General features: G+C 44.7%; 1 protein-coding gene across 1 annotated transcript in view; it reads left to right on the top strand.

Moving 5' to 3' along the window:
* Positions 1-27,176, top strand: part of LOC121540105 (potassium/sodium hyperpolarization-activated cyclic nucleotide-gated channel 2-like) — a 55,713-nt gene that overhangs the window by 18,869 nt on the left and 9,668 nt on the right. The window contains exons 2-5 of the mRNA XM_041848726.2: positions 7,341-7,764; positions 15,265-15,426; positions 16,459-16,677; positions 21,385-21,531. Coding sequence (XP_041704660.2) covers positions 7,341-7,764; positions 15,265-15,426; positions 16,459-16,677; positions 21,385-21,531 — 952 coding nt within the window. The remainder of the gene's footprint in view (positions 1-7,340; positions 7,765-15,264; positions 15,427-16,458; positions 16,678-21,384; positions 21,532-27,176) is intronic.

Genomic DNA, 27,176 nt, shown 5'->3' with positions numbered 1-27,176 from the left:
TCTCTCTCTCTCTCTCTCTCTCTCTCTCTCTCTCTCTCTCTCTCTCTCTCTCTCTCTCTCTCTCTCTCTCTCTCTCTCTCTCTCTCTCTCTCTCTCTCTCTCTCTCTCTCTCTCTCTCTCTCTCTCTCTCTCTCTCTCTCTCTCTCTCTCTCTCTCTCTCTCTCTCTCTCTCTCTCTCTCTCTCTCTCTCTCTCTCTCTCTCTCTCTCTCTCTCTCTCTCTCTCTCTCTCTCTCTCTCTCTCTCTCTCTCTCTCTCTCTCTCTCTCTCTCTCTCTCTCTCTCTCTCTCTGATCCATACTGGGCTGAGGGTGTATCAATCTCAGGTTAATTACAACACAAGAATGGACTGGAATACACAACACACACACCACACACACCACACGCACACACAAATACACACACACCTTTGTGTTTTGGGACACATGTTCCAGCCTGAATACATACATTTTAAAGGAGAGGTGTTCTTATGCATTCTAATGAACTTAGCAGCTCTTACGTGGACTCCTTTTGGGGTAGAACATGATCCAATATAACAAAATAATAGAATAGAATAGTGTGGCATGGAATAGTGAGAACAAATAAGACACAACTACCATGAACTACCGTCAAACACAAAGTGTTTATTTATGAACACACGGTAAGGGTTTGGGAAAAAGGGCTGAGCAGGACCCAAGAAATGAAACAATAGTGTAAAACCCCCTAAACTGATCTAGCCTGCCTAAAGAACCGCTAGGCTACTGCTACCATACAAAAATACAGTGGGTGGTCCGCTCAGGTCTAACTGGTGTTTATAGACAGATTTCTTCCTACGGGTAATGTACGCCCAAGGGCATCTAGCTTAAACCCCCCTTTCCCAAAAAACACACAAAGCTACTAAACAGGGTAATCAGCAACTAGCGAGTACACAACACACAGGACACCACCGTGTCCATACTCACATATGGCAAAAAGTCTCTCTCACTCAACAAACACAAGTCTGGTTTTTATAAAATGGGATGTGTGATTGAACAAACGAATAACAGGTGGTGCAATTAACAGGAATGTTCACTGATTGGTCCAATCAGCAGACACCTCAACGACCACCAATCAGGAACATACAGGACACCTGTGATTAGGGCAGAAAGAGTAGGAACACACAAAAACACAGGATACCTGTATCCGTAACACTCCCACCCTTAAAAGAGCAAACCAAAATGGTTTGCGACACACGTATTATCACAACACCCAAATTCCCAAATCATCCTATCGGGATAACAAAAAAAAACCTAGATCATTACACACGAGACAAAGCATCTGCCAACACATTATCTAACCCCTTTTTGTGGCGGATCTCCAAATTATAATTTTGCACGACAAGTGCCCAACGCATAAGGCGTTGGTTCTGGTTGTACATCCGGTGGAGAAAAACTAAGGGGTTATGGTCAGTATACACTACCACTGGTAATGCACTGGAACCAACATAAACTTCAAAGTACTGCAGAGCTAACAACAAAGCTAGAGCTTCTTGTTCAATGGTGGAATAGTTTGTCTGACATTTGTTAAATTTCCGTGAAAAATAACAGACAGGATGGTCCACTCCACTCTGGTCTTGCTGCAGTAGAACAGCACCAGCACCTCTGGCACTTGCATCTACCTCCAGTTTAAACGGCCGCTCAAAATCTGGCGCAGCAAGAACAGGAGTACTACACAAGAGGGCTTTAGCAGTGTTGAAAGCAGTACAACAATCTTCAGACCATACAAATTTTCTCGCCGGACTGAGCAAATCCGTTAATGGAGCAACTACCGCAGAGAAATTTTTACAGAAACTACGGTAGTAGCCAACCATCCCTAAAAAACGGCGTAGCTCTCTTCTGGTGGTAGGTGCGGGAAATGCGTTTATAGCTGAGACCTTGGCATCTACAGGGCGCACCTGACCATGGCCGACCTGTTTACCAAGATAAGTAACAGTAGCCTTCCCAAACTCGCACTTTGCTAAGTTCAGGGTTAGAGAAGCGGTTGCTAGACGTTCACACACTACCCTTAGAGTGTTAACATGATCAGACCACTCAGTTGAATAAATGACCAGATCATCAAGGTAAGCACTACAATTAGGAACTCCAGCCAATACTGTGTTAACCAGGCGTTGGAAAGTGGCTGGTGCGTTCCGCATCCCAAATGCCATGACAGCATATTGTAGGAAGTGATCTGGGGTCACAAATGCAGAGATGTCGGAGGCACGTGGGGTTAACGGCACCTGCCAGTAACCTTTTAGAAGATCTAATTTGGTTACATAGGTAGCAGCACCAACAGTATCAATACAGTCATCCAGTCTGGGTAACGGGAACGAGTCGGGCACTGTGACAGCATTGACTTTCCGATAGTCCGTACATAATCTGGATGTCCCATCAGGTTTAGGAACCAGAATGCACGGAGAACTCCAAGGACTTGAACTTGGCATAGCCAGGTTATTCTCCAGCAAATAACCGACCTCACCCCTCATTATCTTTCTCTTAGCGACGTTGACACGATACGGATGTTGCTTGATAGGTGCAGCGTTTCCAACATTAATGTCATGTTCTAACACATTTGTACATGTAGGAACATCATTAAAAAGACATGGAAAGCTGTGTAATAGTCTCACAATATCATCTGCCTGTCTGTCCGTTAAATGAATCAGGCTTGACGGGAGAGACAGCAGCATCTCTGAATTGGGCAATCTAGCACACTGCTGCTGAGTATTGCGCAACTCCAAACCATCTCCGTCCACATCATTAACATGACCTCCCACTACAGCCGTAGCAGCAACAGAGACAGCCGACTCGGCCAGTTTCTCTGGACTGTCTACCTGAGTAACGGGTCTGTTGTGGTATGTCTTCAACATGTTAACGTGGCACACCCGAGATTGGCGTTTTCTATCAGGAGTCTGTATCACATAGTCAGTTTCAGTTAGTTTCTTTTCAATGACATAAGGACCAGAGAAACGTGCTGACAATGACGCTCCTGGCACAGGCAACAACACAAGAACTTCGGTCACCTGGCTGCAGTGAACGAAACAGCCTGTGTGTCATAGTGTCGTTTCATCCGTTTCTGTGAGGAAGACAGCGCTTCCTTTGCTAGAGCACAGGCAGCATGTAGGCGCTCACGAAAGCGACTAACGTAGTCCAACACATTTTCTTTCACACACAACTCTTGTGACAAAAACTGATCCTTAAGGACTTTCATAGGTCCTCTCATGGTGTGTCCAAACACCAGTTCAGCTGGGCTGAACCCTAGGGATTCCTGTACTGTCTCACGGACAGCAAACAACACTAGAGGAACTCCCTCATCCCAATCTTTCTCAGATTCCAAACAATATTTACGGAGCATAGACTTCAGGGTCTGATGCCAACGTTCAAGCGCACCCTGAGACTCTGGGTGATATGCGCTTGACACACGGTGTGTAACTGACAAGGATTTTAACACTTGTTTGAAAAGTTTAGAAAGGAAATTCGTACCCTGATCAGTTTGTATCACCTTAGGTAATCCAAAAGTTGAGAAGAATTTGATCAACGCTTTACTCACCACCGGAGCAGTAATCCTTCGCAGAGGAATGGCCTCTGGGTACCTGGTGGCCACACACATAATTGTCAACATAAACTGGTTACCAGATTTTGTTTTTGGTAATGGTCCAACACAATCAACCATCACATGTTCGAATGGTTCACCTATGGCCGGTATGGGACAAAGAGGCGCGGGGAAATAACCTGGTTCGGTTTCCCAACTACTTGACAGGTGTGGCAAGTCCGACAGAACTGAGCCACATCTTGTTTTAAACCAGGCCAAAAGAAATGTCGCAAAACACGATCATAAGTCTTGGTGACTCCCAGATGTCCGGACCACTGGTGATCATGAGCGAGGGATAAAACATTTTGTCGAAAGGCTGTAGGAATCACTATTTGGTAAACAGCATTCCAATCTCCGCCAGCGTCAACATGGGATGTCCATTTACGCATGAGGAGATTACCATCAATGAAGTATGCCATGTTTTCCTTCTTTAGCTCGTCTTTTGAGACAACACTAGAAAAACATTTAGCCAGGCTAATGTCAACCTGTTGGTTAGCGATCAGCTGCTCACGAGTAACTGGTAACTGTATTGCTACAGCAACAAGTTCCACATCCTTCTTCCTTTCTCTGGGCTGTTGGTCAGACTGCACCAGCTTACCAGAGGTAGCACCCGAACTATCCTCTGGGTCACACTCTCTGAATAGAATCGTGTCTGACAAATCTACCACTTCACCCACTTGTCGTGCTTGAGCACGTGTGACAGCACAAGCGGGGAACACATCTGGATAACCCTGTGCCAGCTCCTCGGAGAGAGACTGGTCACTTTTATCCAATACCTCCAATATGGGTATTACCTTTCCTCCGGCAATATCGTTGCCCATTATAAATGTCACACCTTTTACTGGCAACATAGGACGTACGCCCACTCTGAACAATCCACTGACTAACTCAGAGTGTACGTTCACAAAGTGCAATGGCACTGGGACGAAACCCATTTCAATTCCTTGTACTAACACACTGGAACCACAATATGTATTACTGGACAAGGGCAACACATCAGCTAGTATGAACGACTGCGCCGCACCAGTATCTCTGAGGATTCTAACTGGACGCTGAGACGCTTCATCATCTGATATAGAAACAAACCCCTCAAAAATGAACGGTTCATAACTGTGATCTGGGACAGGGACTTTCAAACCACATTCACTATGAGGCTTCTGTCTTGATTCCGGCCCTACAACCGTACGAATCAGCCCAACACCCGTTGGCGGCCTGGCGTGCTGAGTCATCCCCGGCTTGCGTTTTAGCAGAAAGCAATCATTAACTATATGTCCCACCTTATGACAATAGAAACAGTGACGCACATCTTTTGGGCGTGCTGGATGTACTGCTGGTCGACTAGGACTAGAAGTTAGCAACTCCGCAGCCCTGCTCTCCGTACGCAGCTCGAAAACACGCTCTTATGCGTCAACACAAACTCGTCTGCCAATACAGACGCTTCCGACAGTGAGGATACTTTCTGTTCGTTCAGATAAACTACAATGCGTTCCGGTAAGCAATTTTTAAACTCTTCTAACAAGATTAACTCCCGTAGAGAGTTAAAATCAGTTACCTTACTAGCACTGTGCCATTTGTCAAACAGATTTCCTTTGTCTCTAGCAAACTCCACATAAGTCTGAGTAGGAGACTTTTTATGAGACCTAAATCTTTGTCGATATGCCTCAGGAACAAGCTCATAGGCACGAAGAACAGTAGCTTTGACCACTTCATAATTCAAACTGTCTTCAAGAGGTAGCGCTGCCAGAACCTCTTGGGCTTTACCTGTTAGCTTACACTGAAGTAATAGGCACCATACCTCGTCGGGCCATTTCAATGCTACCGCTATACGCTCAAACACACCGAAATAGGAATCAACCTCTGACTCCCTAAACACAGGTACCAAGGTGATCTGTCTACTAATATCAAATGTAGCAGACGACACCGCTGGTGAGGCTGGCTCACTAGCAGGCATAGTATGAGCAGAGACTAACCTCGCTGTTTCTGCCTCTAGTTCCATTTTACGCATCTCCAGTTCCATCTTACGCGTCTCCAGTTCTTGATCAAGCCTACGCGTCTCCAGTTCCATCTTACGCGTCTCCTGTTCTGCCTCTAGCTTACGCGTCTCCTGTTCTGCCTCTAGCTTACGCGTCTCCTGTTCTGCCTCTAGCTTACGCGTCTCCTGTTCTATCTTACGCGCCTCTAGTTCCATTTTACGCATCTCCAGCTTGTCTTGCCTGATTTGTGCCCGCTCTTCCGCCTCTATTTGGAGCCGTGTCGAGCGGACATCCATCCTGGCATCACTGTCAGTCAGTGGGGAGAGTGGGTCATAACGGGGCAATGTGGCTGGAGCCTTAGCCTCGTCCTCAGACACTGATGGGCTTACAGGAACAGCAACCACATCCCCTACAGGAGCAGCAGACTCAGGCGGCGGTAACTCAAGCACTCGCTCGTTTAACAATATCGCTAACACTACTTCCCTAACTTCTGCTTTCACTAAACCCCTCGGTATGGGTACAGAAAAGTGGTCAGCCAAAGCCTGTAGATCCACTCTACGACAATTCTCAAAAATCTCCCACGTAGGGTTTTCCAAGAATGCTTCCACATCAAAAGTAGCCATCCTACTAGCAACACGAGCCGTCGACTACTGAACACACAAAAAAAAACAGGTAGTTACAGCTGCTAAGCTCAACACTGAACCAGACACTAACTAATTTACATGAGTAGCATGGGATAGATAGGATCCCAGACGAGCCCCCACTTTATGTTACGAACCCCGTGGCTCTAAACATCTAGGGTGGATGGACATGAGACCCGTAACATAAATTCATGTAAATTATAAGTGTGGCATGGAATAGTGAGAACAAATAAGACACAACTACCATGAACTACCGTCAAACACAAAGTGTTTATTTATGAACACACGGTAAGGGTTTGGGAAAAAGGGCTGAGCAGGACCCAAGAAATGAAACAATAGTGTAAAACCCCCTAAACTGATCTAGCCTGCCTAAAGAACCGCTAGGCTACTGCTACCATACAAAAATACAGTGGGTGGTCCGCTCAGGTCTAACTGGTGTTTATAGACAGATTTCTTCCTACGGGTAATGTACGCCCAAGGGCATCTAGCTTAAACCCCCCTTTCCCAAAAAACACACAAAGCTACTAAACAGGGTAATCAGCAACTAGCGAGTACACAACACACAGGACACCACCGTGTCCATACTCACATATGGCAAAAAGTCTCTCTCACTCAACAAACACAAGTCTGGTTTTTATAAAATGGGATGTGTGATTGAACAAACGAATAACAGGTGGTGCAATTAACAGGAATGTTCACTGATTGGTCCAATCAGCAGACACCTCAACGACCACCAATCAGGAACATACAGGACACCTGTGATTAGGGCAGAAAGAGTAGGAACACACAAAAACACAGGATACCTGTATCCGTAACAATTAAACTTACCCATTTTTTACAACATTTTGTTGGCATGTAGAGATTGTTTAGACTCTCTCTCTCTGATTCATCATGTTCCTCCCTGTCCTCTTCCAGGTTCTAAGATATCTGTAGTTCCTCCCTGTCCTCTCTTAGGTTCTAAGATATCTGTAGTTCCTCCCTGTCCTCTCTTAGGTTCTAAGATATCTGTAGTTCCTCCCTGTCCTCTCCCAGGTTCTAAGATATCTGTAGTTCCTCCCTGTCCTCTCCCCGGTTCTAAACTCTCTGTGGTTCCTCCCTGTTCCTCTCTCTAGGTTCTACTGTTAACGCTCTCTGTTCTCTCTAGGTTCTACTGGGACCTGATAATGCTGTTCCTCATGGTGGGGAACCTCATTATCATCCCTGTGGGCATCACCTTCTTCAAGGATGAGCACACTCCCCCCTGGATCGTCTTCAACGTCATCTCAGACACCTTGTTCCTCATCGACCTGGTCCTCAACTTCCGGACGGGCATCGTCAAGGAGGACAACACAGAGATCATCCTGGACCCACAGAAAATCAAGATCAAGTATCTGAAGAGCTGGTTCGTGGTGGACTTCATCTCATCCATACCAGTAGATTACATCTTCCTCATCGTGGAGACCAGGATCGACTCAGACTTCTACAAGACGGCCCGGGCGCTGAGGATAGTGCGCTTTACAAAAATCTTGAGTTTGTTGAGACTGCTCCGGCTGTCCAGGCTCATCAGATATATACACCAGTGGGAAGAGGTGAGAGAGACTTGGAGTAGGTAGGAGGAGGTAGGAGGTAGGGAGATAGGAGGTAAGGAGGTAGGGGGGTAGGGAGGTAGGGTGTAGGGGGGGAAGGGGGGTAGGGAGGTAGGGATTTAGGGGGTAGGGGGTAGGGAGGTAGGAGGTAGGGAGGTAGGAGGTAGGGAGGTAGGGAAGTAGGAGGTAGGGAGGTAAGGAGTTGGGGGTAAGGAGGTAGGGAGGTAGGGAAGTAGGAGGTATTGAGGTAAGGAGTTAGGGAGGTAGGGAGGTAGGAGGTAGGGAGGTAGGAGGTAGGGAGGTAGGGATTTAGGGGGTAGGGGGGAGGGAGGTAGGGAGGTAGGGAGGTAGGGAGGTAGGGAAGTAGGAGGTAGGGAGGTAAGGAGTTGGGGGTAAGGAGGTAGGGAGGTAGGGAGGTAGGAGGTAGGGAGGTAGGAGGTAGGGAATTAGGAGGTAGAGGGTAGGGAGGTAGGAGGTAGGGAGGTCGGAGGTAGGGAGGAAGGAGGTAGGAGGTAGAGAGGTAGAGGTTAGGGAGGTTGGGAGGTAGGAGGTAGGGAGGTAGGAGGTAGGAGGTAGGAGGTAGGGTGGAAGGAGGTAGGAGGTAGGGAGGTAGGAGGTAGGGTGTAAGTAGGAGGAGAAGATCCTTAATTTGTTGATCTGTTAAAGCTCCCCAGGCTCATCAGATATATAAACCAGTGGAAGGACGTACAGTAGGGAGCAGGGTTGTGGTGACCCAGTCAATTCAAAAAGTAAATGTCAATTTTCTTGGAATTGAGAGAGAGACAATTTCCTTTCGTAAGAGGATGAAAGACTCATAGTGTCTTTCCCTTCTAGGGAGGTTTGGGAAGCACCAGGAGGTAGGGCTTGGGGAGCACCAGGAGGTAGGGCTTGGGGAGCACCAGGAGGTAAGGCTTGGGGAGCACCAGGAGGTAAGGCTTGGGGAGCACCAGGAGGTAAGGCTTGGGGAGCACCAGGAGGTAGGGCTTGGGGAGCACCAGGAGGTAGGGCTTGGGGAGCACCAGGAGGTAGGGCTTGGGGAGCACCAGGAGGTAAGACATGGGGAGCACCAGGAGGTAAGGCATGGGGAGCACCAGGAGGTAAGGCTTGGGGAGCACCAGGAGGTAGGGCTTGGGGAGCACCAGGAGGTAGGTCTTGGGGAGCACCAGGAGGTAGGGCTTGGGGAGCACCAGGAGGTAGTGCTTGGGGAGCACCAGGAGGTAAGGCATGGGGAGCACCAGGAGGTAGGGCTTGGGGACAGGATTGGGATCAATTACATTTCAACTCAGTCAACTCTGGAAGTAAACTGACATTCCAAATTTGAGTTTACTAATTGAATGGACTGAATTGAAATGGAATTGACCCCAACCCTGGACAGAAGACAGTGATCTGCTCTCTCATTCATTGTAGATGATGAACCCCAGTCATAGTAACCACTTAACCATATACCTACTGTCGTTTCAATGTGCTGCTTTACAATTTCAATTATTTGATATGACATATTACTGGTTCAGATATTTCATATTACTGGTTCAGATATGATATATTACTGGTTCAGATATTTCATATTACTGGTTCAGATATTTCATATTACTGGTTCAGATATGACATATTACTGGTTCAGATATGATATATTACTGGTTCAGATATTTCATATTACTGGTTCAGATATGACATATTACTGGTTCAGACATGACATATTACTGGTTCAGATATGATATATGACTGGTTCAGATATGACATATTACTGGTTCAGATATGACATATTACTGGTTCAGATATGATATATTACTGGTTCAGATATGACATATTACTGGTTAAGATATGATATATTACTGGTTCAGATATGACATATTACTGGTTAAGATATGACATATTACTGGTTCAGATATGATATATTACTGGTTCAGATATTACATATGACTGGTTCAGATATGACATATTACTGGTTCAGATATGATATATTACTGGTTCAGATATGACATATTACTGGTTCAGATATGAAGTATATAATACTAGTTTAGATTCTCTGTGTGTTGCATTTGCATAAAGTTCTGATATCAGTAATTGAGGTGTAATTGACAAAGCGTCCCGTAACTCCATACCATACTCAATTAGACGTATACTTAGATCCAATCAGCATGTGTACACACACACACGCGCGCATGCACACACGCGTGCACGCACGCACACACACACACACACACACACACACACGCACGCACGCACGCACACACACGCACACACACACACACTGAAAAGAGCCACCACACATATTGTTGAAATGACATAACAATGCATATTGTCACTTTACTTTGCTGGCTGCAGAGAATAGACTAGCAGTGTTCTCAGTGGGATCTTTTACCACTGTAAAGAGAATAGACTAGCAGTGTTCTCAGTGGGATCTTTTACCACTGTAAATAGAATAGACTAGCAGTGTTCTCAGTGGGATCTTTTACCACTGTAAAGAGAATAGACTAGCAGTGTTCTCAGTGGGATCTTTTACCACTGTAAAGAGAATAGACTAGCAGTGTTCTCAGTGGGATATTTTACCACTGTAAAGACAATAGACTAGCAGTGTTCTCAGTGGGATCTTTTACCACTGTAAATAGAATAGACTAGCAGTGTTCTCAGTGGGATCTTTTACCACTGTAAAGAGAATAGACTAGCAGTGTTCTCAGTGGGATCTTTTACCACTGAAAAGAGAATAGACTAGCAGTGTTCTCAGTGGGATCTTTTACCACTGTAATGAGAATAGACTAGCAGTGTTCTCAGTGGGATCTTTTACCACTGTAAAGAGAATAGACTAGCAGTGTTCTCAGTGGGATCTTTTACCACTGTAAAGAGAATAGACTAGCAGTGTTCTCAGTGGGATCTTTTACCACTGTAAAGAGAATAGACTAGCAGTGTTCTCAGTGGGATCTTTTACCACTGTAAAGAGAATAGACTAGCAGTGTTCTCAGTGGGATCTTTTACCACTGTAAAGAGAATAGACTAGCAGTGTTCTCAGTGGGATCTTTTACCACTGTAAAGAGAATAGACTAGCAGTGTTCTTAGTGGGATCTTTTACCACTGTAAAGAGAATATAATCCCCCCCACACCCCCTCAGGACCATTAGTACACAGTGACGATAGTCCCAGATGATTACGTAAAACTAAATATCCATTATAATAGTGTTGCTGTGCTGTCTGGTCTGGCGGTCTAATGGTGGGCAGATTAACAACAATGTGATGTGGCCTATGGGTAGAGGGACTCAAATCAAACCATATTTGATTTGTCACATGCTTGGTAAACAACAGGTGTAGACTTACAGTGAAATGCTTACTTACGGGCCCTTCTCAACAGCGCAGAGAGATGTTTTTGGGGAGAAATAATAGACAAGTAATAACAGCAGGAATACATACACAATGAGTAACCATAGCTTGATATACAGTCGTGGTCAAACGTTTTGAGAATGACACAAGTATTGGTCTTCACAAAGTTCGCTGCTTCAGTGTTATGACATAGTTTTGTCAGATGTTACTATGGTATACTGAAGTATAATTACAAGCATTCCATGAGCGTCAAATACTTTTATTGACAATTACATTACGTTTATGCAAAGAGTCAATATTTGCAGTGTTGACCCGTCTTTTTCAAGACCTCTGCAATCCGCCCTGGCATGCTGTCAATTAACTTCTGGGCCACATCCTGACTGATGGCAGCCCATTCTTCCATAATCAATGCTTGGAGTTTGTCAGAATTTGTGAGTTTTTGTTTGTCCACCCGCCTCTTGAGGTTCGACCACAAGTTCTCAATGGGATTAAGGTCTGGGGAGTTTCCTGGCCATGGACCCAAAATGTCAATGTTTTGTTCCCCGAGCCACTTAGTTATCACTTTTGCCTTATGGCAAGGTGCTCCATCATGCTGGAAAGGCATTGGTCGTCACCAAACTGTTCATGGATGGTTGGGAGAATTTGCTCTCGGAGGATGTGTTGGTACCATTCTTTATTCATGGCTGTGTTCTTAGGCAAAATTGTGAGTGAGTCCACTCCCTTGGCTGAGAAGCAACCCCACACATGAATGGTCTCAGAATGCTTTACTGTTGGCATGACACAGGACTGATGGTAGTGCTCACCTTGTCTTCTCTGGACAAGGTGTTTTCCGGATGCCCCATACCATCGGAAAGAGGATTCATCAGAGAAAATGACTTTACCCCAGTCCTCAGCAGTCCAATTCCTGTACCTTTTGCAGAATATCAGTCTGTCCCTGATGTTTTTCCTGGGGAGAAGTGGCTTCTTTGCTGCCCTTCTTGACACCAGGCCATCCTCCAAAAGTCTTCGCCTCACTGTGTGTGCAGATGCACTCACACCTGCCTGCTGCCATTCCTGAGCAAGCTCTGCACTGGTGGTACCCCGATCCCACAGCTGAATCAACTTTAGGAGACGGTCCTGGCGCTTGCTGGACTTTCTTGGGCGCCCTGAAGCCTTCTTCACAACAATTGAACCTCTCTCCTTGAAGTTCTTGATGATCCGATAAATGGTTGATTTAGGTGCAATCTTACTAGCAGCAATATCCTTGCCTGTGAAGCCCTTTTTGTGCAAAGCAATGATGACGGCACGTGTTTCCTTGCAGGTAACCATGGTTAATAGAGGAAGAACAATGATTTCAAGCACCACCCTCCTTTTAAAGCTTCCAGTCTGTTATTCTAACTCAATCAGTATGACAGAGTGATCACCAGCCTTGTCCTCGTCAACCCTCTCACCTGTGTTAACGAGATAATCACTGACATGATGGCAGCTGGTCCTTTTGTGGCAGGGCTGAAATGCAGTGGAAATATTTTTCTGGGATTAAGTTCATTTTCATGGCAAAGAGAGAGAGAGAGACATTCTGGAGTATATGCAAATTGCCATCATCAAAACTGAGGCAGTATTTGTGTCATTCTCAAAACTTTTGACCATGACTGTACACAGGGTACCAGTACAGACTACAGCCATATAGCACTTACTGTACCCACTACTGTGCCCACTACTGACACACTTACTGCACCCACTACTGACCCACTACTGTACCCACTACTGTACCCACTACTGACCCACTACTGTACCCACTACTGTGCCCACTACTGACACACTTACTGCACCCACTACTGACCCACTACTGTACCCACTACTGTACCCACTACTGACCCACTACTGTACCCACTACTGAACCACTACTGTACCCACTTACTGCACCCACTACTGTACCCACTACTGACCCACTACTGTACCCACTACTGATCCACTACTGTACCCACTTACTGCACCCACTACTGTACCCACTACTGCACCCACTACTGTACCCACTACTGTACCCACTACTGTGCCCACTACTGACACACTTACTGCACCCACTACTGACCCACTACTGTACCCACTACTGTACCCACTACTGACCCACTACTGTGCCCACTATTGACACACTTACTGCACCCACTACTGACCCACTACTGTACCCACTACTGTACCCACTACTGACCCACTACTGTACCCACTACTGAACCACTACTGTACCCACTTACTGCACCCACTACTGTACCCACTACTGACCCACTACTGTACCCACTACTGATCCACTACTGTACTCACTTACTGCACCCACTACTGTACCCACTACTGCACCCACTACTGTACCCACTACTGTACCCACTACTGACCCACTACTGCACCCACTACTGCACCCACTACTGTACCCACTACTGACCCACTACTGCACCCACTACTGCACCCACTACTGTACCCACTACTGCACCTACTTACTGCACCTACTGCACCCACGTATTGCATCCCCTACTGTACCCACTACTGCACCCACTACTGTACCCACTACGGCACCCACTACTGCATCCACTACTGCACCCACTACTGCACCCACTACTGTACCCACTTACTGCACCCACTACTGTACCACTACGGAACCACTACTGCACCCACTTACTGTACCCACTACTGTTCCCACTACTGACACACTACTGCACCCACTACTGTACCCACTACTGCACCCACTACTGTACCCACTACTGTACCCACTTACTGACCCACTACTGCACCCACTTACTGTACCCACTACTGACCCACTACTGCACCCACTACTGTACCCACTACTGTACCCACTACTGACCCACTACTGCACCCACTACTGTACCCACTACTGACCCACTACTGCACCCACTACTGCACCCACTTACTGTACCCACTACTGACCCACTACTGCACCCACTTACTGTACCCACTACTGACCCACTACTGCATCCACTACTGTACCTACTACTGCACCCACTACTGTACCCACTACTGCACCCATTACTGTACCCACTACTGCACCCACTACTGCACCCACTACTGTACCCACTACTGTACCCACTACTGTACCCACTATTGCACCCACTACTGACTCACTACTTCACCCACTTACTGTACCCACTACTGCACCCACTACTGTACCCACTACTGCACCCACTACTGTACCCACTACTGCACCCACTACTGTACCCACTACTGCACCCACTACTGCACCCACTACTGTACCCACTACTGTACCCACTACTGTACCCACTATTGCACCCACTACTGACTCACTACTTCACCCACTTACTGCACCCACTACTGTACCCACTACTGCACCCACTTACTGCACCCACTACTGTACCCACTACTGCATCCACTACTGCACCCACTACTGCACCCACTACTAATCCCACTACTAATCCCACTACTGTACCCACTACTGCACCCACTACTAATCTCGCTACTGTACCCACTACTGTACCCACTACTGCACCCACTACTAATCCCACTACTGTACCCACTACTGTACCCACTATTGCACCCACTACTGACTCACTACTTCACCCACTTACTGTACCCACTACTGCACCCACTACTGTACCCACTACTGCACCCACTACTGTACCCACTACTGCACCCACTACTGTACCCACTACTGCACCCACTACTGTACCCACTACTGTACCCACTACTGTACCCACTATTGCACCCACTACTGACTCACTACTTCACCCACTTACTGCACCCACTACTGTACCCACTACTGCACCCACTTACTGCACCCACTACTGTACCCACTACTGCATCCACTACTGCACCCACTACTGCACCCACTACTAATCCCACTACTAATCCCACTACTGTACCCACTACTGCACCCACTACTAATCTCGCTACTGTACCCACTACTGTACCCACTACTGCACCCACTACTAATCCCACTACTGTACCCACTACTGCACCCACTACTAATCCCACTACTAATCCCATTACTAATCCCACTACTATCTGATTACATTGGAGGCAGCAGCACAATTGTCAAATTGAAATTGTGCATTTGTTTAGTGTTAAGTAGTGTTTACACTGGCAAAATAGTACAGTACATGTCTAGTTACTTAATTAGCTGCAGGTCCTGTTAATGTTTGTTAATCCACATTGCGTGGGGTGCAATTACGTTTTTCTCATTCTAATTTCCTAGATTTTCCATATGACCTATGACCTGGCCAGTGCCATGGTGAGGATCGTGAACCTGATTGCTATGATGCTGCTGCTGTGTCACTGGGATGGATGTCTGCAGTTCCTGGTTCCCATGCTGCAGGAGTTCCCTTCTGACTGCTGGGTCACCAGGAACAAGATGGTGGTGAGTACACACACACACACACACACACACACACACACACACACACACACGCACACAGAGAGACACCAGTTCAAATGTCCAGTGTTCCATAAATCCAGTGTTCCATAAGTCCAGTGTTCCAAATGTCCAGTGTTCCAGAAGTCCAGTGTTCCAAATGTCCAGTGTTCCATAAGTCCAGTGTTCGAAATCTCCAGTGTTCCAGAAGTCCAGTGTTCCAAATGTCCAGTGTTCCAGAAGTCCAGTGTTCCAAATGTCCAGTGTTCCAGAAGTCCAGTGTTCCAAATGTCCAGTGTTCCAGAAGTCCAGTGTTCCAAAAATTCCAATATTCCGGAAGTCCATTGTTCCAAACGTCCAGTGTTCCTAAAGTCCAATGTTCCTAAAGTCCAATGTTCCAAACGTCCAACGTTCCAAACGTCCAGTGTTCCTAAAGTCCAATGTTCCTAAAGTCCAATGTTCCTAAAGTCCAATGTTCCAAACGTCCAGTGTTCCTAAAGTCCAATGTTCCTAAAGTCCAATGTTCCAAACGTCCAGTGTTCCTAAAGTCCAATGTTCCTAAAGTCCAATGTTCCTGAAGTCCAATGTTCCAAACGTCCAATCTTCCTAAAGTCCAATGTTCCAAACGTCCAATGTTCCTAAAGTCCAATGTTCCTAAAGTCCAATGTTCCAAACGTCCAATGTTCCTAAAGTCCAATGTTCCAAACGTCCAATGTTCCTAAAGGTCAATGTTCCTAAAGTCCAGTGTTCCAAACGTCCAGTGTTCCAGAAGTGCAGGGTTCCAGAAGTGCAGGGTTCCAGAAGTCCAATATTTCAACAGTAATATTTACTTATTTAGGCCTTTTGCTCCTCCTGGAACATAGGCAATCGGCAACATCTTCTCTTCTCTTCTCTTCTCTTCTCTTCTCTTCTCTTCTCTTCTCTTCTCTTCTCTTCTCTTCTCTTCTCTTCTCTTCTCTTCTCTTCTCTTCTCTTCTCTTCTCTTCTCTCACTCTTCTTCTCATCTCCCATTCCCCTTCTCTCCTGTCCCTCCTACAGAATGACACGTGGGGCCAGCAGTATTCCTACGCCCTGTTCAAGGCTATGAGTCACATGCTGTGTATCGGGTACGGTATGTACCCTCCTGTCGGCCTGGTGGACGTGTGGCTCACCATCCTCAGCATGATCGTGGGCGCCACCTGCTACGCCATGTTCGTAGGCCATGCAACCGCTCTCATTCAGTCACTGGACTCGTCCCGACGGCAGTACCAGGAGAAGGTGAGTGATTTAAGATCTGCTATCTCTGTTAGATCAGATAATTTTCCAAATTGTAGTGTATTCAATGTTTAAAAAGGCTTCTAAAGTTGGTATTTTCCACTGAAAAATGTCAGACTTGATTTGCCCTTACGAAAAACGTATCAACCCCTACAAAGATGTCCATGAATTATAATCCACATAATAATTCACATTTTCTGTTGAGGCAGGAATATTTTCATACTCTGAGAAGCAGAGTTAAATTAAAATGCATCTGTACTGGACTCCGAGTCCAAAGGTCTGTCCAGGGTTGTAAACGGAAATTCAAATTCAAATTTTCCTCATTGCTTTCCTCAGAGGGCAATATGGAGCTACTATCAAATTAATTACACCAATCCAATCCTCTCAGATCTATACAAGTGCCTAGGTGTTAGGAGCTATGGGTTGATTTGGGATTGGCCATACGGTATGTGCAGAGAGAAGGGCTTTTCAGACAGGTGTTGGTTGCTCTGGAAAGATTCAGTGGGTGCACAGCACAGCACACAGCCTGCAGTCAGGAAATGGTCCATAACATAAGGTCTATAAAAATAGAAATAGGGAAAGAGTGCACGCTGAAAAAGTCATAAAAGTTCAAGAAGATGAATTATGAAGCTTGCATTCCAAGAAATTCTATTAAAAGTTTAACTTCAAGAGGAATGGACCTCCTAGGGATCAGAAGAGAGAGAGAGAGAGAGAGAGAGAGAGAGAGAGAGAGAGAGAGAGAGAGAGAGAGAGAGAGAGAGAGAGAGAGAGAGAGAGAGAGAGAGAGAGGAAAGGATGATGAGGAGGAAACATCTTCCGTCGTCCACTTCTACTGTTGCATTATCTGCAGCTACATCTTCTACTCTCCATAGGAAATGAATGGTGTGTTGCATTATCTCCAGCTACAATGTCTACTCTCCATAGGAAATGAATGGTGTGTTGCATTATCTGAAGTGACATCTTCTACTCTCCATAGGAAATTAATGATTTGTTGCATTATCTCCAGCTACATCTTCTACTCTCCATGGGAAATGAATGGTGTGTTGCATTATCTGCAGCTACATCTTCTACTCTCCACAGGAAATGAATGGTGTGTTGCATTATCTCCAGCTACATCTTCTACTCTCCATGGGAAATGAATGGTGTGTTGCATTATCTCCAGCTACATCTTCTACTCTCCACAGGAAATGAATGGTGTGTTGCATTATCTCCAGCTACATCTTCTACTCTCCACAGGAAATGAATAGTGTGTTGCATTATCTCCAGCTACATCTTCTACTCTCCATGGGAAATGAATGGTGTGTTGCATTATCTCCAGCTACATCTTCTACTCTCCACAGGAAATGAATGGTGTGTTGCATTATCTCCAGCTACATCTTCTACTCTCCACGGGAAATGAATGGTGTGTTGCATTATCTCCAGCTACATCTTCTACTCTCCACAGGAAATGAATGGTGTGTTGCATTATCTGCAGCTACATCTTCTACTCTCCACAGGAAATGAATGGTGTGTTGCATTATCTCCAGCTACATCTTCTACTCTCCACAGGAAATGAATGGTGTGTTGCATTATCTGCAGCTAGAGGACATACTCTCACTCTCTACAGAGCTTCACCGTCTGATAGGATGGACCTCGAGGGGCCTGTCCCAAATGGGACTCTATTCCCCATACAGTCCTGTGGGCCCTGGTCAAAAGTAGTGCACTATGTAGGGAATAGGGTGCCATTTGGGACACAATCAAGGACAACCTTATTAATGTGATGACCTACCTGCTGACCGCTAACAACCTTATTAATGTGATGACCTACCTGCTGACTGCTAACAACCTTATTAATGTGATGACCTACCTGCTGACTGCTAACAACCTTATTAATGTGATGACCTACCTGCTGACCGCTAACAACCTTATTAATGTGATGACCTACCTGCTGACCGCTAACAACCTTATTAATGTGATGACCTACCTGCTGACTGCTAACTACCTTATTAATGTGATGACCTACCTGCTGACTGCTAACTACCTTATTAATGTGATGACCTACCTGCTGACCGCTAACAACCTTATTAATGTGATGACCTACCTGCTGACCGCTAACAACCTTATTAATGTGATGACCTACCTGCTGACCGCTAACAACCTTATGAATGTGATGACCTACCTGCTGACCGCTAACAACCTTATGAATGTGATGACCTACCTGCTGACTGCTAACAACCTTATTAATGTGATGACCTACCTGCTGACCGCTAACAACCTTATTAATGTGATGACCTACCTGCTGACCGCTAACTACCTTATTAATGTGATGACCTACCTGCTGACTGCTAACAACCTTATTAATGTGATGACCTACCTGCTGACCGCTAACAACCTTATGAATGTGATGACCTACCTGCTGACTGCTCACAACCTTATTAATGTGATGACCTACCTGCTGACCGCTAACAACCTTATTAATGTGATGACCTACCTGCTGACTGCTAACAACCTTATGAATGTGATGACCTACCTGCTGACTGCTAACAACCTTATTAATGTGATGACCTACCTGCTGACTGCTAACAACCTTATTAATGTGATGACCTACCTGCTGACTGCTAACAACCTTATTAATGTGATGACCTACCTGCTGACTGCTAACAACCTTATTAATGTGATGACCTACCTGCTGACTGCTCACAACCTTATTAATGTGATGACCTACCTGCTGACTGCTCACAACCTTATTAATGTGATGACCTACCTGCTGACTGCTAACAACCTTATGAATGTGATGACCTACCTGCTGACCGCTAACAACCTTATTAATGTGATGACCTACCTGCTGACTGCTAACAACCTTATTAATGTGATGACCTACCTGCTGACTGCTCACAACCTTATTAATGTGATGACCTACCTGCTGACTGCTCACAACCTTATTAATGTGATGACCTACCTGCTGACCGCTAACAACCTTATGAATGTGATGACCTACCTGCTGACTGCTAACAACCTTATGAATGTGATGACCTACCTGCTGACCGCTAACAACCTTATGAATGTGATGACCTACCTGCTGACTGCTAACAACCTTATGAATGTGATGACCTACCTGCTGACTGCTAACAACCTTATTAATGTGATGACCTACCTGCTGACTGCTAACTACCTTATTAATGTGATTAACCGGGGGAGATTATTTCTGCAGCGAGGGCAGTTTGTGGAGAGCACCATTCCACTCCTTGGTATTCAGAATTCTCTCATGTAGCTTTGAGGAGGATTATGAGGACAGTTAACTGTCAACCTATGAGAGCAATGATAAACTGCTACTGCCTGGTTCACTGAAACGCTCAGTAAAATGCACTCTCAGGCTCAATACTCAAAGTGTCATTTAATAGATAATTATTACACTAAAATTATTCAAACATCAATTGTTCATAATCCTGATGAGATTGAGACGGAAACATATGTAATCTGTGGAGCCTCAAGTTCACCTGTGTGCTGGAGGCTATTGTCATGACATACAGCACACAGTAATTCTCCATGTACCTGGGAATAATATATCTGTGCTGTACCAATGGTACATTTATCACCTGTTTAAACATAATCTGACAACTGTTTGATTGATTGAATTTATTTGATGATTAAAAGCAGTAGGCTGATCCAGCCAGAGACACACGTAGTTATGTTCTTCCTATTTCCATTGTGGTCCTCAAAAAACAACCTCCATCGTCTTAGTCTTCTACAGTATAAGCAAGTAGAGTAGTACATGTCTTTCAATCAATCAATGAATCAATCAATCAAGCAACTAATCCATTTTCTTTGTATTCTACAGTATAAACAGGTGGAGCAGTACATGTCTTTCAATCAATCAATCAATCAATCAATCAATCAATCAATCAACTAATCAATTATCTTTGTCTTCTACAGTATAAGCAGGTGGAGCAGTACATGTCTTTCAATCAATCAATCAATCAATCAACTAATCAATTATCTTTGTCTTCTACAGTATAAGCAGGTGGAGCAGTACATGTCTTTCAATCAATCAATCAATCAATCAACTAATCAATTATCTTTGTCTTCTACAGTATAAGCAGGTGGAGCAGTACATGTCTTTCAATCAATCAATCAATCAACTAATCAATTATCTTTGTCTTCTACAGTATAAGCAGGTGGAGCAGTACATGTCTTTCAATCAATCAATCAATCAACTAATCAATTATCTTTGTCTTCTACAGTATAAGCAGGTGGAGAAGTACATGTCTTTCAATCAGTCAATCATTCAATCAATCAATCAACTAATCAATTATATTTGTATTCTACAGTATAAGCAGGTGGAGCAGTACATGTCTTTCAATCAATCAATCAATCAATCAATCAATCAACTAATCAATTATATTTGTCTTCTACAGTATAAGCAGGTGGAGCAGTAAATGTCTTTCAATCAATCAATCAATCAATCAATCAACTAATCAATTATCTTTGTCTTCTACAGTATAAGCAGGTGGAGCAGTACATGTCTTTCAATCAATCAATCAATCAACTAATCAATTATCTTTGTCTTCTACAGTATAAGCAGGTGGAGCAGTACATGTCTTTCAATCAATCAATCAACTAATCAATTATCTTTGTCTTCTACAGTATAAGCAGGTGGAGCAGTACATGTCTTTCAATCAATCAATAAATCAATCAATCAATCAACTAATCAATTATCTTTGTCTTCTACAGTATAAGCAGGTGGAGCAGTACATGTCCTTCCACAAGCTTCCTGCCGGCATGCGGCAGAGGGTCCATGACTACTACGAACATCGCTACCAGGGCAAGATGTTTGACGAGGAGAGCATTCTGGGGGAGCTGAACGAACCGCTCAGAGAGGTCAGTGTGTGTGTGTGTGTATGTTGGTGGTGTGTGATTGTCTCTGTGTGATCTCCATGTGACATCAGACCCATTGTCATGATAATAATAATGACTCTCCCTGGTTCTGGTTCTGGTTCTGGTTCTGGTTCTGGTTCTGGTTCTGGTTCTGGCTGAATCAGGTTTTAATCTCCATCATCTCAGTGACCGCTCCCCCAAATGGCACAATATTCCCTTTATAGTGCACTACTTCTGAACAGGGCCCACAGGGAATCGGGTGCCATTTCTGATGCCGACCCATGACTGCAGTTATTTATCATCCTAATGATGGCAGGCCTGGAACTGAACTGATAGCGATGCCTTCATCTCATTAGCTAGTAGATACCAAAAAAATGCTGACTTTGTTGAGGGGAGATTTCTGTTCAATATTCTGGGTAGCAACCATTATGTGATTACTTATCTGTAGCCTGTAGACTACTCTAAGGCTGTCCCAAATGGCACCCCATTCCCTATTTAGTGCACTACTTTTGACCAGGGCCCATAGGGCACTATGTAGGGAATAGGGTGCCAAATCGTAGTGAACTAGTAATCGGTATTGTACATACACCTGACGGTAACTCCGATTGGACAATCGGGCCAGAATCGGGCTATATTTGTTGGGCAGGTTTGCTCATGTGTAGGGCAGTGTAGGCTGCTGAGGGGAGGACGACGGCTTATAATAATGGCTGGAACGGAGTCAATGGAATGGCATCGAACACACGGAAACCACGTGTCTGATATATTTGATACCATTCTGCCTATTCCGCTCCAGCCATTACCACGAGCCCACCCTCCCCAATTAAGGTGTCACCAACCTCCTGTGGCGCAGCCCTAGTAAATAAATAATCATGGCAACCGAGGAAGCACAACGATGCACATAGGATGAACACAGCATCTGTGCGTGCGGACTACTGATGTCCTGTTCAGTTTTAGGGAAGATGAGGATGGCCAGAGGTCAACTCTGATAGCTTGCTACTGCTATCATTTATTTAAATAAAAACAATATGTTTTGTTGCCCATGATAAAAAAAGTATGAACTCACTACAGTAAGTCGCTCTGGATAAGAGCGTCTGCCAAATGACTAAAATGTAAAATGTAAATGAAGCTTTTTATTAGAGTTATTGACCTAACAATAAGCAAGATTTCAGTAACTTACATAACTTGCATTGCATTGAAGTGGCAGCCGCGGCACAAGCAATCGGAGATGGACAGCGCATGGGTGCTGAAAGTAGGCTAATTCGAGAAGGCCTAATTCATTTAACCAGTCATAATTTTCATTCGACGTTACTAACAACAAGAGGGCTTTGTGTTGGAACCTAAGAGGTAGGCCTACCTGTTTGACAGGTTACATTATAGTCTACTATCCATAGATTTTGTCTGCAAATTCCTTCAGTCACCATGTACTCTTTAAATATCTCTGTGTCAGTGAAGGGCTTGGTGTGTTAAAACCAGGAATCTAATTGAGGGGGTATGTGAGGGTATGCCATACCTTCAGTGCCATTGTTGTGATGAACTTGTGGGGTAGTTGAAGAGAACCTTTATACACTGAACTAAAATTTAAACGCAACATGTAAAGTGTTGGTCCCATGTTTCATGAGCTGAAATAAAAGATCCCCGAGATTTTCCATATGGACAAAAAGCTTATTTCTCTCAAATTTGATTACATCCTTGTTAGTGAGCATTTCTCCTTTGCCAATATAATCCATCCACCTGACAGGTGTGGCATATCAAGAAGCTGATTAAACAGGAAGATCATTACACAGGTGCACCTTGTGCTGAGGACAATAAAAGGCCACTCTAAAATGTGCAGTTTTGTCACACAACACAATGCCACAGATGTCTCAAGTTTTGAGGGAGCGTGCAATATACATGCTGACTGCAGGAATGTCCACCAGAGCTGTTGCCAGATATTTTAATGTTAATTTCTCTACCATAAGCCACCTTCAACGTCATTTTAGAGAATTTGGCAGCACATCCAACTGGTATCACAACCGCAGACTACGTGTAACCACGCCAGCCCAGGACCTCCACATCCGGATTCTGCACCTGTGGGATCATCTGAGACAAGCCACCCGGACAGCTGATGAAAATGTGGGTCTGCACAACCAAATAATTTCTACAAGCTGTCAGAAACTGTCTCAGGGAAGCTCATCTGCGTGCTTGTCATCCTCACCTGGGTCTTGGCCTGACTGCAGTTTAAATCAAATCAAATCAAACTTTATTTGTCACATGCGCCAAATACAACAGACCTTACCATGAAATGCTTACTTACAAGCCCTTAACCAACAATGCAGTTCAAGACAGAGTTAAGAAAATATTTACCAAATAAAATAAAGTACAAAATAAAATAAAAAGTAACACATTATAATAACAACAACGAGGCTATATACAGGGGGTACCGGTACCGAGTCAATGTGCGGGGGTACAGGTTAGTCAAGGTAATTTGTACATGTAGGTAGGAGAAACTGACTTCAGTGGGAAAACGCTCACCATCGATGGCCACTGGCACGCTGGAGAAGTGTGCTTTTCACGGATGAATCCCGGTTTCAACTGTACTGGGCAGATGGCATACGTGTATGGCGTCGTTTGGGTGAGCGGTTTGCTGATGTCAACGTTGTGAACAGAGTGCCCCATGGTGGCGGTGGGGTTATGGTACGGGCAGGCATAAGCTACGGACAACGAACACAATTGTATTTTATCGATGGCAACAGAGATACCATGGCAAGATCCTGAGGCCCATTGTCGTGCCATTCATCCGCCGCCATCACCTCATGTTTCAGCATGATAATGCACGGCCCCATGTCGCAAGGATCTGTACACAATTCCTGGAAGCTGAAAATATCCCAGTTCTTCCATGGCCTGCATACTCACCAGACATGTTACCCATTGAGCCTATTTGGGATGCTCTGGATCGACGTGTTCGACAGCATGTTCCAGTTCCCGCCAATATCCAGCAACTTCGCACAGTCATTGAAGAGGAGTGGGACAACATTCAACAGGCCACAATCAACAGCCTGATCAACTCTATGCGAAAGAGTTGTGTCGTGCTGCATGAGGCAAATGGTGGTTACACCAGATACTGACTGGTTATCTGATCCACGCCCCTGCTTTTTTTAAAAGGTATCTGTGACCAACAGATGCATATCTGTATTCCCAGTCATGTGAAATCCATAGATTAGGGCCTAATTTATTTCCTTATACAGTTGAAGTCGGAAGTTTACATACACCTTAGCCAAATACAATGCTACCAAATACATTTAAACTCAGTTTTTCACAATTCCTGACATTTAATCCTAGTAAACATTCCCTGTCTTAGGTCAGTTAGGATCACCACTTTATTTTAAGATTGTGAAATGTCAGAATAAAAGTAGAGAGAATGATTCATTTCAGCTTTTATGTATTTCATCACATTCCCAGTGGGTCAGAAGTTTACATACACTCAATTAGTATTTGGTAGCATTGCCTTTAAATTGTTTAACTTGGGTCAAATGTTTCGGGTAGCCTTCCACAAGCTTCCCACAATAAGTAGGGTGAATTTTGGCCCATTCCTCCTGACAGAGCTGGTGTTACTGAATCAGGTTTGTAGGCCTCCTTGCTCGCACACGCTTTTTCAGTTCTGCCCACGCATTTTCTATAGGGTTGAGGTCAGGGCTTTGTGATGGCCACTCCAATACCTTGACTTTGTTGTCCTTAAGCCATTTTGCCACAACTTTGGAAGTATGCTTGGGGTCATTGTCCATTTGGAAGACCCATTTGTGACCAAGCTTTAACTTCCTGACTGATGTCTTGAGATGTTGCTTCAATATATCCACATAATATTCCTTCCTCATGATGCCATCTATTTTGTGAAGTGCACCAGTCCCTCCTGCAGCAAAGCACCCCCACAGCATGATGCTGCCACCCCTGTGCTTCACGATGGTGTTCTTCGGCTTGCAAGCATCCCCCTTTTTCCTCCAAACATAACAATGGTCATTATGGCCAAACAGTTCTATTTTTGTTTCATCAGACCAGAGGACATTTCTCAAAAAAGTACGATCTTTGTCCCCATGTGCAGTTGCAAACCGTAGTCTGGCTTTTTTATGGCGGTTTTGGAGAAGTGGCTTCTTCCGTGCTGAGCGGCCTTTCAGGTTATGTCGATATAGGACTCGTTTTACTGTGGATATAGATACTTTTGTACCTGTTTCCTCCAGCATCTTCACAAGGTCCTTTGCTGTTGTTCTGGGATTGATTTGGACTTTTCGCACCAAAGTACGTTCATCTCTAGGAGACAGAACGCGTCTCCTTCCTGAGCGGTATGACGGCTGCGTGGTCCCATGGTGTTTATACTTGCATACTATTGTTTGTACAGATGAACGTGGTACCTTCAGGCGTTTGAAAATTGCTCCCAATGATGAACCAGACTTGTGGTCTACAAATTTTTTTCTGAGGTCTTGGCTGATTTCTTTTGATTTCCCCATGATGTCAAGCAAAGAGGCACTGAGTTTGAAGGTAGGCCTTGAAATACATCCACAGGTACACCTCCAATTGACTCAAATTATGTCAATTAGCCTATCAGAAGCTTCTAAAGCCATGACATCATTTTCTGGAATTTTCCAAGCTGTTAAAAGGCACAGTCAACTTAGTGTGTGTAAACTTCTGACCCACTGGAATTGTGATACAGTGGATAAGTAAAATAATCTGTCTGTAAACAATTGTTGGAAAAATTACTTGTGTCATGCAGAAAGTAGATGTCCTAACCGACTTGCCAAAACTATAGTTTGTTAACAAGAAATTTGTGGAGTGGTTGAAAAACGAGTTTTAATGTCTCCAACCTAAGTGTATGTAAACTTCCGACTTCAACTGTATGTACTGTACTGTAACTCAGTAAAATCTTTGAAATTGTTACATGTTACGTTTATATTTTTGTTCAGTGTAGTTCTGAGTAGCTGCTCTGAGCACTGCTCACACTTGGCGATAATGGCCGATTTAAGGCTGAATATATTCAACATAAAAATTATCGGGACGCCGTAAGTGCCCGTGGAGTGCCCGGGAGCCAGTGAGAGCCAGTGAGAGCCAGTGAGAGCCAGTGAGAGCCAGTGAGAGCCATGAACTGCAAATCGGGTATGTGCTTACACTTTACTGGCTGCGGCGTTACATTTTACGCCGGGTTTGCTCTGATTTCCTACGATTTGGGAAAAATGCAACGTGAGCTGATCGAGAGCCTGTAGATTGGGCTAAAAATGTGTCTGTTCGGTTGAGGTTTTGCTGCAGATAAGGGACATACTGTAAACAATGATTGAATTGTAATGTAGCCTAATACATGTCTAAATGTCGCCACACTTGATGTTCATCACAAGATCATCGTTATCGGAATGCTATGAACGTGGGATGTTTTTGTGTTTTATGTTGAAGATCTGATACAAAATTATCATTAAATGATCTACATAAATAAACCTGTGTTCATTATGTCTCTTAGAAGTTTCATATGAGCCCTAACCTTGTCCCCAAGCTAGTATGCACAGCCCTAACCTCGTCCCCAGGCTAGTATGCACAGCCTTGACCTCGTCCCCAGGCTATTATGCACAGCCTTGACCTCATCCCCAGGCTAGTATGCACAGCCCTAACCTCATCCCCAGGCTATTATGCAC

This window comes from Coregonus clupeaformis, chromosome 26 (assembly GCF_020615455.1).
Source record: "Coregonus clupeaformis isolate EN_2021a chromosome 26, ASM2061545v1, whole genome shotgun sequence".
Lineage (NCBI taxonomy): Eukaryota > Metazoa > Chordata > Actinopteri > Salmoniformes > Salmonidae > Coregonus > Coregonus clupeaformis.
This window is presented reverse-complemented; position numbering and strand designations above follow the sequence as displayed.